Genomic DNA, 18224 nt, shown 5'->3' with positions numbered 1-18224 from the left:
CAATTGTTGGTCGCGAAAGCGACTCTTTAGTTTAGTGCACACAACACGGCTCTGAATCGTCTGAAACAGAACCGATTCATTTACTTATGTAAAGTGTTCATTGATGTAAATACCTTTTAGCGCACCAGGCTGTGACTAGTCCCACGGTCTCGTTGACCAACACGTATAGCAGAATTACCTGCACGTGGAAAAACGCCGTTTAAATTGGCGTCGGAGCAACTACAGTTTGGTCTCTACTCGCTCCATCGCTGCAGTTATGAAGACAGTTGATGCTCAAAAGATTTTTCTGGTTCTGAATGACGTTTGCACTTGAACATGCAATAAATCCACCTTATGTACTGTAACTGCATAAAACATTTGCACTAAGAATTGCTGTCTATCATTGCTGTCTGTCACTCAGTCAATTAGTTCAGAAAGGATCCTTTATGAAAAGCCGAAAGAACGAGGCTCTACTCCCGTCGTTTCGCGAACCTTTTTGCTAACAAAAGAAAGAAAACAAAAATGTGCTCTGATGTACTGTTGTTTGTCAGCTGGAATGAAGACTAATAAAGGAATGAGGTTTTTTTTCTACGCGCCTGAGAATGATTTTCAACAGAACCGGTAAAACTAACAATAAGTATAGTCTTTTGTGACTCCGACAGGTTACCTTCCGGTAACGCAATAACCGGAATTCCAAAACCCTAATTGACACCCCTTTTGCAGCCGTTATATCTATAAATATTTAACGTCTCTACAAACAGGATGCCACATCACCCGCTGTGACCCGCATATCAAAGTAGTAAAGAAACTAACAGGGACAAACTCGGTCAGAATTTTATTTATAGAACATGGACGACGAAAGTGAGCCACTGGCGAAATTGCGCTACGTCTCTCTTATCACGGTATTTTGTTTGCATTCGGTCCTTTTGTTTATGCCCAGCCGATCAGAAAGCCACGTCAGTGCCATCAACGAGGTTCCAAAACCATGGGCGAATGACACGTTAATTTTCGGGAAAGAACTGCGTACGTGCTTGATTTAAATTGTATCTTTGAGTGTATGTACGCTTGTGTGCATTTTGCTCGCATTTGATTGCTGTTAAATAGCTAAATTTATCCCCATTCCCGGTACTACACTGGCCGCTGCATTTCTTAGAGCCGGGAGAATCATTAGCGGCAACGCTGAGTGTGTGCCCCAATGCGTCTACTGCACACTTGGTCAATGTTAGCCAATATGGTGGCGACGGATTACCTCGGAACATGTCCAATTCTTATCGGGACCAGTGGGAGCATTTTGACAAACTCCTTTTTCTACGCGGAACATCACCAATTACTTTTAACAGACGAGCGGACTTGGATTTGCAGGATTTCGCAAACTATCTGGCACTGGACCCTTTTGTCAGCTCGCATATGGTAACGCTGGAGTTAAGCAATGCCACGGTAACCGAAATACAAGACGCGCTGACGTTCGCCTGGTTACCCAGTTTCGGTGAGATTTTGAAAAGACGATAACAAAAAATAGTATTATGCATAAAAGCTAAAGCAGCAAACACCACATGTTTTTTGCCTAACAAACGGCATTTTCTCGTAATTATTCTGGTGCGATACCGCCACCGGTTATGAATTAAACGATCATAATAACATTTTAACAATACTCGTACATCTATTCAACACTAATCCATAGCATTCCTACAATCTTTTTATTTCTACCGCAAGTATAAATCATAGCCGGCGAAGTTAATCACTGATAGGGATTTGAAAAACGTAAATTTTTGTCAAAATGAAGAGGTATTAATATTTTAGCATAATTGAGTGAAACTGTTTTCATGACAGAAAAAGGCAACTGGACAGCAACCCACGCCGAAATCGTTCAGATTGACAACGCCACCGATCGCCCGCTGTTTTCGGCTAACGGGTAATTACCTCCGCATGGTTCACCGAAAATTATTTTAATCGCATAACGTTTGACAGGTCACCTGTTATGCGGATTGTATATATTTTACCCGTTTCCCCTGCTGCAATTCCGGCAAATTTCTCCAAAAATCTATCAGAATATCCATGGATATTTGCCCGCAATACGATCTACCATGAATTACCGAAAACCCCTTCACCTGATCGCGAAGATTTCTGTCAGCGTTTGAAGAGTAAAGGGCTGACCGTGTACTTGGGACGAGTGTTTTCGGGCACCTTCAATTCTGGAGGAGGACAGGTGTACCTTAGCATTAACTCCACTTCCGGCAAGTTTGACACTGACCTGCTAGAACAGGATCTACTGGAACGCGTACGACAGGCGCGAGTGGAAGAAGGCTGCGGCGACGCCGACATGAGTGATGTGCAGGTCCACTTCAGTCCGTTCGCAACTTGGATCGCGCCCATGCGGAAAAACGGCTCGTTTTTTGAGTAAGAAAATCAGGCAATTTATTTGGACAGCACCGATATATTTTGCGGCTTTAATTTCAGCATAAAGGTCATGCCACTTAACTTCAAACTGTTTGTTAAGCAGAAAGCTGTCGTGTTCAATGGCATTAACCTGACATCGCTGGCAAACAATACCGACCGCTACTATGCACGTTCAGAATTCTTGGGTGGCGATAAGTATTTTCCATCCAATGCGCGTTACATAGAAACGCCGCCAATGAATCCCCTGAATTCATTTCGCATGCATTTTGACCGCTCGATGAGTGTCCAGCTTTTGCCAGCGCTGGAAGCGGCAATGGCAGCACGCCTGAATACATGGACTTATGGCACAGGTATTCTTTTGTATAGCACAGAATTTTCAGTTTATGGTAATATGTAGGTGTTAGACGTTTACTTTTTTGTAGACGATGATCGCTGTGTGGTAACAGTGCATTTATGGAACTTCGATCCTGACGGTTGGGTGGTTGACTTTTTTGTTGTGCTCCACAAACACTCGTATCCTTATCATATCTACTTAGATGCCAGACTGCCGTACGCGAACAGCATTTATCGAAAATTAGAGGGCCTTCAGCTGACGTCACCGTCTATTAAAGCTGTTTACACCATGACAACTTCTCCTCTTCCTATTACTTTAAAAGAAAACAATAAGTCCTTAACCCTGCAAAACTGTGACACGGAAAAGGATTTGTACATTGAACAAGAAACGTTATGTCCCTTGAAAAATGTTTTCACTTTATATGTCGAGCCAGTTAAATCGCAACAATCGCGCCTCCACGCATTGGTCAACGGTTGGTCAGCCGAAACTTTGGTAAGAGTGTTGAAAATTCCTACAAAATTCTGAAAAAAAAATACTTTGGTATTTATGATCGTCACGCGAACAAGATGCGTTAGCTTAACCTCACATTGACGTGCGGCAGAGTTCCGATCAGATTTTGGAGGCTGTCCAGCAAGCCTTTGCCGCAGCCAATCCCGTGACAGTGGACAACATGACACTGACGATAACGCTCACTGAATGGAGCGACCGCTTGAAGACCCTTAATGGGTGAGCGCAGATCCAACAGTGACCTTTTAAGCAACGAAGGACTGGAACCATAGAATTCTTTTAAATAAAGTATACTATCATAAAAATAAAATCCACATTTGACGGTATGATTTTTTTTTGCAGAGGCGATGCTTCGAAATACTACTTTGCAATATCGACTCCCAAGATGAAAAGCGGATCCTATTGGCGACTGTGGCGCTATCCAACAGCGGATGGGCTCAACAAGTTTCTGAATATAACCGCAAAGGCTCGGATTGTGGATACATGGACAGTAGCTCACAAATAGATCAGTTTCCCCAACGTTCTTCGCATAGCGCAGTGATAAGCGCTTTGGCCACAATTCATCGGTGCTAACCACGCGATTTTATTTGCCAACTCTTCTAGTAACTATGTAATTCCCCTTATTGAATGAGCAGGATGAAGTTAACGATCAGTGCGCAGGCCTGAAAATCAATAACAAATTGCTTTCATAATTACAACAACCGTTTACGTCTAAATTTGCTATAAAAACAATTTTATGTTCTGAAATATGTTTGTAACAAAAGATTACATTTATTTATGCAGTAGCACCGAAGCTGTCGTGATGCTTTGGAGACAATTAATTCGAAAATTAGCTACTGGTATACGGAACAACGGTCAAAGCTATGCGCAGGAGTTTTTTAATTACTGTATAGAAGGCATTTGTACGTCAAAATTTTGTATCTAGAAAAGGTGTACCAACTCAGATTGCGCGTACGTATTTGGTGCTTGAATTACAGTACAGTGCTTGTATTAAGTAAGACATACAAAAATACAAGTATATAGCTTTACTGTAACGTCTCATGTTAAAGCCCTTCACACTATGCCTGGATTGTGTGAAGTACTGCAGATTGATGTATCTATCCACATATACCTAATTTTGTGAAAAAGTGAAAAGCCAGTACTGCACAATGTGTATTCATCCACATATACCTAATTCCGTGAAAAAGTGAAAAGTCAGCACTTTACTTAAAGTACTGCACAGTGTGTATTCATCCACATATACTTAATTCCGTGAGTTAGTGAAAATTAAAGTACTGCCAGGACTTTAAACTTCCCATATGGCGTGAATCCGTGAATCGGTGAAAAGTCAATACTTTATGTAAGGTATTAGTACTGCCTGTACTTAATTCTTCCTACACGCCGTGAATGCGTGAATCGGTGAAAGGTCAGCACTTTATGTAAGGTATTACCGTAGTACTGCCTGTACTTTATTCTTCCCACACGCCGTGAATCCGTGAATCGGTGAAAAGTCAGTACTTTATTAAAAGTACTGCCTGTACTTTATTCTTCCCACACGCCGTGAATCCGTGAATAAAGGTCAGTACTTTATTAAAAGTACTGCCTGTACTTTATTCTTCCCACACGCCGTGAATCCGTGAATCAGTAAAAAAATGTAATCAGTAATTTATGTAAAGTACAAAAACAGTCCACAAAAAAACAAAAAAGGAAAAAAAACAGTATTTTCCGTACCACTGCCTATTGGTATTACTTTTCTCACAAAAAATACTCTGTAATGTGAGAAAAGTCTGTTTTGCAACAAAAGATACTCTGTTTTGCAACAAAAGATTGCAAAATTATGTAATTAATATTTGTAATTAATTATGTAATTAATACTTATCGGATTACATACTATGCGATTTTATTAAATTCATACTAGTTTTGTCATAAAAAAATAGAAATACCGTACTTTTCGAATTGTATCGTAAACAAAGTGTACGGTGGACAAAATGAATGGTGGACAAAATTAGCGGTGGACAAAATGATAGGTGGACAAAATGAATAGACACGGTTCTTTTGCGGTGCTAGTTGCCTAGTACGTACTGTACATGTGGAATATTGTGGACCGGTTCTGCGTAGACTAGTGATCCAACTGATTCGATGGTATAGTACAGGGTGGTCGCGCCAAGTGTGGGAAGTAACAAAAATTCCTCAACCGCTACTAATGAAGTCTAAAATTTTTATTTTATTTTTGCATGATAGTTCTTGTTATATAGCAACTTTCTTAATAGAGTTTTACTGCAAAAAGCTGAGGAGCAGGCAACGGGAATCAAAGCTTTACTTTCGATTTTTCCGAAAAAAACGCGCTGCGTAACACGAAAAAATGGTGTTTAGTCTATAAAATTTAAAAAATTGCAATCGTCTAGCTGACAGCTGACAAGCGATAAGATAGTGTTTTGATATTGCCTTGAAAATGCCTTCCTAGCTTTCTTTCAAATATGAACATCTTGACCAAAGCGATCTTTCGCTTACCCACAGAAAACACCGTTCGGGCCAGTCAGTAATTTCCAAAAAAAGTCCATATAAAAATAACACTTCTTGAAGTTTTTAGAAGGGCAGTTATGAACCCCCGAAAATGTCCGCTGCCCTCTCTCCTTAAGCTTCACCCTGCCCCTTACTGACACGTTACTAAAAAAATAATAAAGCTATTAAAAAAATTATTAAAAAACCGTAATTTATTTTTCAATATGCACATCAATGAGCGCCACTCAGTATGTACAGATACAATCAAATCAAGAATTTGTCCCAGTTAACACGAGAAGGGACTGTGCACAATACACTCATAGCATTATCACGCATAATCTCCAAACTTAAACGCTGAAAGAGAAAAGGAGTGGAACGACTCTCGCCTGTTCTCATAAACAGTTTTTAAAACGTTATTAAAAAATGTTTTTAAAAAATTATTAAAAAATTCCGATTTCATTTTCGATGAATCTGAAATGAAAAGTTACACAAGAAAAGTGCAAAGTGAATACGAAAAAATTATTTACAGAAATAAATGTGAATTATTTTATGTAGCTGCCCCCGGTTCGACAGCACGCACTTTTTCAACGTGTGCCAATCGTTCTCGAAGCGTCGCCGAACGCCGTGTAAGACCTTTACAGCGCGCAAGGCTACCGTTCTGCATGTGTATAGTTTTAGTAGAGTTATCGTCGCTTTCCTGACGTTACTGACTACGTGTCGAAAGTGTGCTGCAGAATGTACTGCTGTGGTCACGACGTAGCCCAAAATGTGTCCGCTGCTCCATGGAAACGTTTCAGAAAACCGTAGTAAACGGGTTCAGGACACGTGCTAATTCTGTTGATTTTACCTATTATTTCCGACCATATACGTAATTTTCTACCGGGCCGCGACGTGCTCGCTTAGGTTCTTAATCTTTATTACTTTAATTGTATGTACCCTCAAACATTAAGATATTCACAACTGAAAATGAAATAAAAAATTTCGTATTACGCTGAATGCATCTAATTAAAAAAAACATTAAAATGAAAGGGAAAAAACACTTTGGGAAGGTTTTAGACAGGTGTGAAGCCTCGGGAAATTCAGACAATATTGTCAATAAATGCAATTCTCTGCCCAGACGATGTCGTCAGCACACCTTTCGCTCGACGAATTTTGGAACACTTATTCTGAAGTTTCAACTGGGGTTCTTTTTTGATGAATTCTCACGTAAGATCCAGCTAATTTCCGCTACTGATGTGGCAACCGGAACTGTGGAGTACACTACGAAAAACATTTCCATAGATAAACTGAGGAGCAGAATTACTCACTTTTGCTATACAGAAATTAGACAGGCTTACTGTAGAACTGGGTGGTCATGACATGGCGATATCGCCGATCTTTGAGGAAGCCGCAAAAAGCGAAGCCTTTGGTTGGCGTTTTCATCCAGTGAATGGTGCTACAACAACGACAAAATACTTAAAAATCTACTTTGTAATCTACGTACTCCTCTTGCAGAATCCATAAATCGTTAAATCAATTCAAATTTCTCACAGCATATAAAAGTTGGCCACAACATGTCCGTAACGACACGAAATTTATTTTTAATTTTTAAAATGACAAAATTGTCTTAGAACAGGTTTGGATATCTTGGTTTTCGCTAAAGTCATGGTGTAAAAGCGTCACGAAGAAAACTTACGACGATGAATCTGTTTTCCACGACGACGATTTCGTCATTGAGCAACTTTTTCTATAATTTCTCAAGAAGGCCCTGTGTGGCGTTGTAAAGCTACCGTCGTATGGTACTGCGGCCTAAAAATAAAGAAAATTTGCTTAATAAAGCCAAAATACCTACAAAACTAAAAATGAAGTAAATTAGTCGCATTGAAAATTACTGCATTAATGTTGGCAGTGTAATACAGACGGCGCTTTCGCTGAATGCTCAGTTTACGCTATCGTAAATGACTAGCACCTTACAGAACTTTTAGCGATATCGCCTAATTTATTCTTACTCTGTGAATGAAAATTTGGAACGCACGCAGCTCTTCTCCGTTTTCCTCTCCGCGCAGACGACGGGCTGGGTATGAACGATATCGTCACATTTGGCTGGGACTTCATTTTTAATAGGAACGGATGCTACAGGCAGAGTTTCCGGAATGCGATAAGCGCTGTCACAGAGCAGAAGTTCGCATAGGGTAAGCTATCAGTTAGCAGATTTCTCCAATGTCTCCTAGCAGAAGGACGAAGAACTCTGTTCGTAAGCATTTCACTGCGATATCGCAAAAACTACAAGAAAAGCAAAAGGTGCTCCTTCTGTTCTGTTAGAATTCGGATTCGTTGACGATGACGTCGAGAATGAGAGCCAAACAAAAAACTAAACGTCTTCCAGTTTGATCACCAGTTGAAATCGAAGACAAATTTCAAAGTTGAAATTTCGAGCGAGCGTATTTTTCTGGTAAAAGATAACGTGGGCGACAGACCGTAGGCACTATCGCCAGGATGGCGGTTATATGCTAAGGGTGCCTTTATCGGGCTCTATCGTAAACATACAGTGCCCCCGTCGTGTTCTCTACGAGCCGCGCACACCTGAAAACGTCTCGGGCACATATAGTTTTTTACTGAAACGAACCGGGGCCCACACCTGGCGCGAACACCCTGTGTGTATTATGGTAACAGATTGTATGAGCATCAACGCACTTTACTTCACTGACTGCAAGAATAAGCTACAAATGCCGTATACAAAGAGATGGTCCATGGCAACTGCAAGATAAAATTAAGAAGTTGAGGTTCTCTGCGCCTCCGTCTCCACCCATTGCAGCTCATGTTTTGCGCATGCTGATATCAATATAAAATTGCGGTGAGAGAACCCCCCGGCCCCCAGGGGCATAACAAATTTCAGGGAAGGTAAAAAAAAATATTACCTTAAAACATTGTACGTGCAAGCACGGTGCAGCGTCGTGCAAGTACGATCATACATTACTGTGGTTGCTATGTAACTTACGATGCTCTGTACAGCACCACAGTACGAAACTCCTGCGCATAGCCACTTCGACGGAACAACTGCACAAGCGTCGCGTGTCAGTTACCGGTTACTGCATTCACCCTATCGCGGATGTAAAACAAAACGATCTTGCTAACTTCTGCGCCTCAGGAGAAATTACCACAAAACACACTAACATCGACAGTAACTCAGGATTCCGACAACAGTGCTGTCTGATAGCAAAATGCTTGGTGAACCGGTTCGAAGCGATTCCGGAAATCTCGAAAAGCGTTTCTAGCAACAGTGATCGAGTTGTTTGTTAACAGTCTTAAAATGATTCCGAGGTGAACAGAGTAAGGCACACCGCACAAGCACGAAAAGTGAATACTTTAGACAGTTATCACAGCAAGAATAACCGGAACTGACAATACGTAACTTACATTTCTTCCGGCGCAAATAGCTGACTTTAAACGGGGGCATATATTGGAACAAAATCATGTCACGTCCAGCAGCTTGTTAAAATTCCGGTGACGCCTGGACTACTGAGTTCTAAAAAAATGGATAATTTGCTAGAACTCCTGATTCAATTTCGTGGCGTACCAAAGCTCACGGTAGTGCTTTTTTCTGTACTAGTTACTATTCCTGCCACATCATCGATCCTTATCCAAACTGTCAACGAGACTGGAAGCCCATTATTTAATAAGACAAAGAATCAGTCAACCACCGTGGCTCCATGGACTACGGTAGCCGGAGCGGAAAGTCATGGACCTGGACCGTCCAGTGGGCGAATTGTGCCTGGTGTCTCGGGCAGCATGAAAAATGCGGTGACACTGACGGGTCCGGCCAGTGTAGACCCCCTAAATAACGAGACGCGCGCACTCGGCCTAAGCGGCCAGGACCTCGGTGTAACGGCCCCGACGCAAAGGACACCGAAACAGTGTGTGGCACTCAGTGCGGTGAATTCGCTGGGCAGCCACCATGGTGTGTGCATGCAGGTCGGTGACGTTGCCCGCAAATGCACCAGCCAGATATCAGGAGATGGCAAGGACTGTGGACCGACGGAGACGTGCTGCGTCGACTATTCTCCGCGGATAGAGGTTATAGAATTTCTTAAGCGGCAAAAGGCAATTCAGAATTAGCTAATATTTAAAGAAGTCAATCCCACCTTAACGTAAGTTTGTTTGGACGAATGTACAACCCTTGTGCGTTGTATTTTATAGGATCCCGTTAGTTGAATACCATACGAAATGTCTATATTAAAGCGGATGAATGTTGTCTAAGCGGTTCACCATGTGTGACTACCTGTTCTGACCAGCTGGCTGTGAGAGTAGCATGACTAACATATTATAGGAAGCTGTCCATTCTATTTCTAAACCTGATTTTGTTTTCTTCTTCCGCTCTAATAAATTAGGCCTGCGATCTGGCCGCACAGTGAAGTGGTGTTTCTCTCGCTTCTGGTAATCGTAATCATAGCTCATTCGTGATCTTGCATCCTTTTCTATCCTGTACAGTTGTAAGCTCCCCCGAAGCGCGGATTACGCAATTCGAGTTCAGATGCTTTAAGAGCATAGTATTAATATTTTCGGTGAAATAAAATTCCCATTGCTCTGCAGAAATTATTTTGTTTTTTATTACGCTGACCCTAAAAGTAAATTGCAGACATACGCTGCTATAATTGCACAAGTAAGTAAACTAAGCAAACAGAAGCACTCACTTTTTGATACAAACGATGTCCTAAAGGCTAACAATACTGATGCTGCAGTTGACAACATCGGAAAAACAACAATCCCATTTAACAATAGACACCAAAGTACCTATAAACAGTACCGACTTTGGTTGAGGACATTCGTGTGCCGATTCTGCAGGCAACTTCTACGAACACGGTCACACAAGTGAAACGCTTCAACATTTTTCCTGCATGACTTACACTGTGATATGTAATTTTAGCCTGCGGCAGAAAATCTGATGTGCAAAGGGATCAACTTCCCCCTGTGACCGAAGCTGCCTAGTCTCACAGCTCCGCTCAAATCCATATGCCATAATAATTATAATGAAACTACACGTTCAACACCGCTTAAAACACTCGAAACAGCTTTATTCAGCCATTCCTAGCAGCGGAATTCAATGTGAGGCTGCGTTATGGGATTCTCACCGCAAATTTCACATGTCTAGATTAAAACTCGCTCAGGCACCGGATGTCAGTTAATGGTTACTGTACCCAACGTATCTCGAATATATAATATAACATAACGATTTTTGTTTACTTTCTCTATCTCAGGAAAAATTAACGCAATACTCACTAACACCGACAGTAATCAAGATTGCGGCAGTGGTGTTGTTTAATAGCAAAATGCTTGCATGCTGAACAGGTTCAAAGCAGTTCCGGAAACCGAAAAGTGTTCCAGCAATAGTGATTCAGTTGTCTGCTAGTAGTTTTCAAATGATTCGCAGAGCATAGTCACTAAATGTTAATACTCTATAAATGAGTTGCACTGCCAGGATAACCGGAACTGACAACGTGTAACAGACATTTCTTCCGGCGCAAATGGCGGACTCTGAACGGATGCATACACGAGTATTAATATAAAACCATGTTACGTCCTGCAATTTGTTAAAATACCGGTAACGCGAAGACTACTGAATTTCAAGGAAAAATGGGTAACTTGCTAGAATACTTGACCAAATTTTGTGGCTGGCCAAAGTGCGCGGCAGTGATTCTTCTTTCGGTACTAATTGTTATTCCAGCCACATTCTCGACTCCTATCCAAACTGTTGATGGGATTGCAAGCCCACTCCTTAATAAGACGAGGAGGCCAAGCTGGATCAGGGACTTAGGTAGGTGTTTCTAGCTCAATGCCCATTGCAAACGACGGAGACATTTATGTTGTAAGGTCAATACTGCTGGCGCATGGTTATTTACGTAGTCCAGTTTCTGAAGCAAGCCATTTTGAGTAACACTTGAGAATGGTGCAGGACCCGTGGAACGTGTTGTAGTAGATTTACTTTTGTTACGGGCAAACTTCGTGGCGACAGACAGACTATCACGTGCACGATCTATCATGATCAGACACACCTGCTATCACGATCTTCTTAACTGTGGAACCTTATTACGCTCCGTGCAAATAAAATTGATTATACGTCCAATAATGTTTATAGCGCTGTTGCGCAGCCACCCGGAGCATAAAAATTACCGGTGCTTCGACTGTTGTCGGTCTTGATACATTCCGGCCCAGCACTTATACTGTATATACGGAAATATGGCTTTGCTTATACAAACTATTTTTGTATTTTAGGAGAAAACGAAACCCTGCCAGGAACACTGAGTCTATGCCCCAATGTGTCGGACGCGAAAAGATTCAATGAAACGCAAGGCATACGACGTTACCTTGACCTTCGTGGCTTACGTGGGATGAACAGCACAAGCTTCAATGTACGGCCTGACTTTCTCATGCAGCTTTTTCGAACATTCCTGGAACTGAAGGAATCTATGAGTCAGCACCTGGTCACGCTGCTGATTAATAACCGAACAGTAACCGAGCTGCAAAATGCTCTTACCTACGCTTGGCTACCTAGTCTTGGTAAGATTGCCTCAATATTAGTGAATCCGGTAATATTTACAATGAACGTGTATGTTAGAAAACGCCAACTGGTCAGCGACGCGTGCTGAAATCCTGGAAATTGATAATGGAACCACATATTTTTCGTCAAACGGGTAACCATACGTTATGGCTTCATCTTTTTTCACATCAGAATAAATCGTTTGTTATTTCGTAGGTCTCCGTTGATGCAGATTCGCTATACGCTACCGGTGTCAACTATCTACTCGCCGGCGAATTTCTCCAAGGGTCTTCCGCGGTATCCCTGGTTATACGATCGCAACTCCACAAACCACGAGTTGACCCAAATTGTTCCACCATCTGTCAGCGATTTTATCCAGCGTTTGCAGAATAAGAGTTTGCCAGTATACGATGGTCCCGTTTTTTACACGACCTCCGTCCTGGAACATGTCTATCTAGCGAAAAACTCAACATACGGCTTTTTCGACACGGACCAGTTGAAGGCCGATATGATGGAGGTTGCCCAACAACGTGCGAAGGAGAGAATAAGTGGCTTTCCTTACCGGCAGAAGAACAGCCGTGTCCTCCAAAATGACATTCACTTTGTTCGTAGAACGGTCATCCAACTTCCGAAGGGAGGATACACTTATAAAATGGCGGCCGGTAAGCTGTAAATTTATTTGCCCGACTGAGGAAACCCAATAATACCAGCAATACGCGAGTGCAACCGGCAAAAACGCCCTCCCGGACATTTTAGTTGTGTCCCCGTAACTGCACAGAACTCTTTAATAGACAGAATTTGCCATATTGAAGTTGTGGTGCGGTAGTACTTGAAAACCTTAATAAAGCCGAACTTTGAGTTTCCGATACTTGTGCGCACAGTACCGTGGAAGTCTGGTGCTATGGGCACCGTCATCAGTTGCATCATTTAGTTTAAATAGCCACTACCTTATAACAAGAGCTACAATATAAGAAACCGTTTCTTCGTAGAAATCGGAAAAAATTTTGGATGCAGTGCAGCAAGCTTTTGCCATCGCAAATCCTGTAATAATGGATAATATCACGCTGACCATAACCCTGATTGAACGTGATGACAATTTCCAGACAACCACAGAGTAAGCTACACACACTCACACAGCAGACGTACCTACATATAGTATTTCCTAATTAATTTCGGTTTGCTGACGTTTCCCCGGCTATTTCAACAAGTACCACAAATCGTTGGTTATTAAATATAGTAATAATTGTGTCTGCTTTTCCTGCACAGGCGGGACGCTTCCAGGTTTAGTTTTGCCCTGTCGTATCCAGAGATGAAGAGCGGAGTGTACTGGAAACTGTGGCGCTATCCATCATATGATGAGCTAAACGCAGCTTTGCAAAGTGTTGCAGACTCTAAAGTTGCCCACACGTGGACAGTCGCGGTGCCTGCATCCGATGATCTGCTTTAGCCCGTCAATCCTAGCTACTTGTTCCGTGAGAATTTCGCCTTGGCGATAAAATATTATATCATCAATGAAAAAATACTTTTCTCAGAAGTCTGGTGACCTCTGGTTAGCCAGCATAGAATGCTTTGTTTAAGAGGGTCATAGAATGTTGTGGGCCTAGGTTATGTTATTAAAAATCTTTATACTTATGTAACTAACTCGGAAGTCTACTCGCATGCCACCTTAAAATCATTTTACAGGATTTTCAGTAAAACAGTTAACGTGGTCATCCAACAGACTAGTGAACTACTGTAAAATACACCGATCTGCCAAATTCTTGTGAAATATGTCAGTTCCCAGGGAATTTGCTCTGTGCACAGTAAAGGAACAACACGAAGTCCAGTCATTTCAATGTGTTGACGGTAATTTATAAAGGCTAATCAACGGCCAATACGTTCAAACCAGCGTTTGTCAATGGCCAGTAAGACAATTAAGCTTTTGACGACGATAAACACAAAGATAAAGTTAAAAAGCAAGAAAAATCAACCCGGGCAGCAAACGCTGTTGAGTTTCTGTTACGATCACCCGAAACACAATGCAGCCACTGGCTGTACGGTGATTTTCATCCGGTCATGCGGCGCGGGTGGTCTGAAAATAAAATAACCTGTTCTAGAATGAAGCTCAAGCTATACTGTCCATCCAGTCCAAAATACTTGCCGGAATGACTGATGCTAAGTTTATTTCGCTAGGATAGGGCAGGCATGAGCTGCATAATCACATGTTGTATATACATAACAGAATATTGCTCGTACAATGGTTATTAGCATTACACTTTTCAACGCTGATTAATGCACGGTAGACATTCTGGTTACCGCTCCTAGTTTTACGAAGGAGAATGAAATAAGAGAAACAATTTATTCGGGTATTTATGCAACTACTTAGTTACTCGCTCACTATGACGCTGCGGGTGGCAACTTCACGATAGAGCTTTGATTGTACTCTTAAATCTGATTAAATAATCCAACGGGTTGGGCCCAGTTTTGGCTGTTGTAGACTTGTTACACTTCTTGAGTTTGCAGTTGCAAACGCTGGCTATAAAACGCTGTAAATAAAAGGGAAGTTTATAACCACAGCGCAAGCACGATATCATACCTTCTCAATGTACAGAGTACAGTATATCTATCACACCGACCACGCGAAAACGGTTATTTCAACGTTAGCTTGCCGTATTTCCACTGGAATCCTTGCTAAGACAGTTAGACTTATACTGCCATGATTCACTTTCTGATTTTTTCGCTGTCCGTTATTCTTTGCCGATCAGAAAGCCATATCAAAGCTGTCAATCTCTTTGGAAATCCATATCCAAACGATACAAGATGGCACCCACTGACCCAACCATGTAAATGCGTATTATCTTTTCAGATTGGAAGGTGTTCTGGGTACCAATAATCATGATATGACTGCAACATATCCCACATTAATAAGACATATGTAACTGTTGCCACTGTTGGTTTTGTAAATACTCTCTTAAGGCCGCATTTTCCCTGCAGTAGCTGACCACGAGACGTTCACGGCGACGGTGAGTCTCTGCACAAACGGCTCGCAGTATGACGTCTTCGACTCCAACCGTACAAGCGATGACCGTGAAATAGGAAAGCACCGTGTTTACGCGTATTTCCTACGCGGCCATGAGCCCCTGGCATTCTATGCGCGACCCAAGCGGGACATCCCTGCAATCCAGTACAAAGAATTCCTAAACATTCCCCAGTTTGTCGGTTTCCATCGGGTTGCATTGGCACAAAATAACCTGAGCGTCCCGGAACTCGAAGAAGCTTTGGCATACGCCTGGTCGCCCAGCTTCGGTAATGTAGCCACATATTGCAACAGTTTAAAATACCTTCTCCTTCGGATGTTAGCAGGATGATAGATGGAAAGTAAAATTCACGGTAAATTTCTCAACGTTTGTCTTTTCCTCAGAAAATAGCAACTGGACCGCGAAGCGCGTCCAGATCGTGAAATTGGGCGACACATGGGATGATTTTACTATTGACGGGTAAACTGCCAATCGGCTGTCAAATTTTCTTGGTCAAGTTTACGATGCACGCAATGTTAGGGTGTAAATGTCATTATCATTTGAAGGTCACCTCTTATAACGGTCAACTACATTCTGCCGGTAAATAACCTTCCGTCTTCCGGAGATTACCCGGCTCAGAAGCAGTCGTATCTGGAGCTGCCGAAAATTGTACCTCCTTCTAACGAAATTTTCTGGCAACGGTTGAGAGAAAAGGGCTTAGCACCAATTAAGGGGAAAATTTTTATCAACAACGTCCCTTCTGATGCTTACCGGACATTTTTTTACCTCAGGGCGGGAAACACTTCGACGTCAGGCGTTTTTAATACTGACCAATTACAGGCTGATCTAAAGGCTATAGTTCTGCGAAACAGAATAGGGGCAGGGTGTGACGAGGATGGAACCAGCAATGTGCAACTGCATTTTGCCCCGTTTGAACCGGCCATAGCCATCAACAGATCTAATGGCGCATTTTCTGAGTAAGTTAACATTATTAGTAACTTATTAACGGATTGTTCGGAATTGCTTCGTGAATAAGAGTATTGTACTCGTATACGTTACTTACAGTGCTACTGGGTGTACATGATATACTTCGTACTGAATTTTTGCCTACTTAAATTATTTTGCTCTTGTAAAGCGGCAGCGGTCAGTAACAATAAATACCAATTTACGCGATTAGATGGTTCATTCCTTTGATTACTGTCATGCGTGTATTTTACCTTACCAGAATAAGCGTTCTGCCATTTTCCTTTGTGGCGACCGTGAAGCAAAAGATTTATCAAGAATTAAATATGGGTATAACCAACCTGGAAATCGATGGCCGGGACCGCTATTACATATACCACCCAGATCCACAAAGCCGACATTGGTACAACCTACCTTACCTGCCAAAATTTCCGCTGATGCGAATGTATTCCTTTCGAATGTACACGGATCGACCCATGAGCATCCAGCTGTTACCGGAACTGGAAGGACCAATGACAGCCTGCCTCAATGCCGACACGAATTTGAGAGGAAGAGGTAGCACAAATAATTATCTTTGCAACACAGATTAGGCAACTCAAATTAAAGCGTTGTCAGCTAACAGCGGTATTATTATCACAGGCTTCGTGCAGGTGCGTCTGTGGAATTTCGACCCGGAAGGGCTGACTATCAACTTTTTCGTCTACTTCAACACCGGCATATTTGAAGATAGGGCTATCCTGGATGGTCGACTGTCCTATGCGCAGACCATTTATTCTAAATTAGACGGGCTTATCCTAGATAAAAGGAGTTCCGATGGCGATTCTACCAGGAATGTCTACAGGCTGATGAGGGAGCCTCCGGCCGATCGGGCACTGCTTAGACATTCCGTTGTACGCCTTTGTCAACAAGAACTGGCGGTTATCCCACAATCATACTGTCCCGTGACGGAAGAGTTTATTCTGCCCATTGAGTCAGCGGAAGGGTCGGCTTCGCGCTTCGATGTAAAAGATAGGGATGGATATTATAGTTCGAAAGAAAAGATGCTGGTAAGTGGGTTACCGTCACAACCGCAGCTTATACATGTCGACGTGACGGAACAAAAAAGCAACGCCTATAGACTGGGTCCTTTCTACGGCGAAAAAGAATTTTCGTATTATATCTTAACACGATAGGTATCTAACCACCCTGAGCTTGTTTTATTTTGCACAGAATTCCGATCGCATTATGGCCGCAGTCCAACAAGCTTTTGCTGAAATGAATCCCTTAACGATGGACGACATCACACTGACCATCACTTTAAATGGACGTGACGACGACGTCCACACGGTTGACGGGTGAGTGCCCTATTACTACGGACGACTGAAATTCGCCATTGTTTTGCAACTGGCGATATTCGTAAGTTCGCCTATAGTCGTTACATTTCAAAATTTTCCGCTGTAGATTTGATAATTTGGTAGCAACGCACGATGTACCTACGAGCGCGCCACCTTGTATATCCTTGATCGTTTGCAGGAACGATGCATCGAGATTTAATTTCACCTTGTCGTATCCGAAAATGAACACCAGCGCTTACTGGAAGTTGTGGCGCTATCCAACACAACAGGTCTTCAACAAGTATCTCGACCGTGCAGGGGCCCGAATCGCCACCACATGGACATATTCGATGCCTTTGACCATGGACAATCAGCTTTAACTTCTGATGAACAGTTGTCATGGTGGATGAAATGTCTCGCCAGTACAGAGTACCATAGCAGTTCTGGTATTACTGTCGGCATAACTCTAAAATTAATGATGGATTTTATGTGCCCACTGTTACTTTCACTTTTGCTCACGTCGAGATCGATCAGTAAATTTAGCACTTTTACTCACGTACGTAAATCACGGAATCCGACCGGGCGATTGCTTTACTGCATGCGCACACTCACTGAACAGTTACACGATTACCGTATGCTACCGTGATCTATCTAATACTACAGCTTAAGTTTTACTTAAATCATGTTCGTCTATCACCACATTTCTTCCGAATTACTACTGGATTTTACCGATTATCACC

The 18224-nt window shown here is 42.2% G+C and overlaps 3 protein-coding genes and 1 long non-coding RNA gene across 4 annotated transcripts; 3 read left to right on the top strand and 1 right to left on the bottom strand.

The window, feature by feature from the left end:
• Positions 1-740: 740 nt before the first annotated feature.
• On the top strand, positions 741-4096 carry LOC129589633 (uncharacterized). The gene is made up of 8 exons (XM_055484456.1): positions 741-1002; positions 1133-1465; positions 1810-1891; positions 1948-2376; positions 2437-2726; positions 2799-3202; positions 3312-3436; positions 3560-4096. Exons 1-8 carry the CDS (start codon positions 828-830, stop codon positions 3720-3722), a joined length of 2001 nt encoding a protein of 666 aa, XP_055340431.1. The 5' UTR covers positions 741-827; the 3' UTR covers positions 3723-4096.
• A 2515-nt stretch (positions 4097-6611) lies between these two features.
• Positions 6612-8498, bottom strand: LOC129589677 (uncharacterized). Its single transcript, XR_008690643.1, has 4 exons — positions 7687-8498; positions 7374-7486; positions 7036-7133; positions 6612-6958 (listed from the first exon to the last, which is right to left on the bottom strand). It is a non-coding gene; the product is annotated as an uncharacterized LOC129589677 (long non-coding RNA).
• A 2712-nt stretch (positions 8499-11210) lies between these two features.
• Positions 11211-13908, top strand: LOC129589678 (uncharacterized). The gene is made up of 7 exons (XM_055484515.1): positions 11211-11489; positions 11948-12232; positions 12291-12366; positions 12429-12742; positions 12825-12874; positions 13202-13326; positions 13479-13908. Exons 1-7 carry the CDS (start codon positions 11309-11311, stop codon positions 13657-13659), a joined length of 1212 nt encoding a protein of 403 aa, XP_055340490.1. The 5' UTR covers positions 11211-11308; the 3' UTR covers positions 13660-13908.
• A 783-nt stretch (positions 13909-14691) lies between these two features.
• Positions 14692-18210, top strand: LOC129589618 (uncharacterized). The gene is made up of 8 exons (XM_055484436.1): positions 14692-15034; positions 15186-15497; positions 15613-15688; positions 15775-16185; positions 16434-16726; positions 16811-17217; positions 17381-17505; positions 17684-18210. Exons 1-8 carry the CDS (start codon positions 14908-14910, stop codon positions 17862-17864), a joined length of 1932 nt encoding a protein of 643 aa, XP_055340411.1. The 5' UTR covers positions 14692-14907; the 3' UTR covers positions 17865-18210.
• Positions 18211-18224: the final 14 nt, after the last annotated feature.

This window comes from Paramacrobiotus metropolitanus, unplaced genomic scaffold (genome assembly GCF_019649055.1).
Source record: "Paramacrobiotus metropolitanus isolate TYO unplaced genomic scaffold, Prichtersi_v1.0 Parri_scaffold0000036, whole genome shotgun sequence".
Taxonomy (NCBI): Eukaryota; Metazoa; Tardigrada; class Eutardigrada; order Parachela; family Macrobiotidae; genus Paramacrobiotus; species Paramacrobiotus metropolitanus.
Note: the sequence above shows the minus strand (reverse complement) of the source record. Positions and strands in the feature narration are given on the sequence as shown.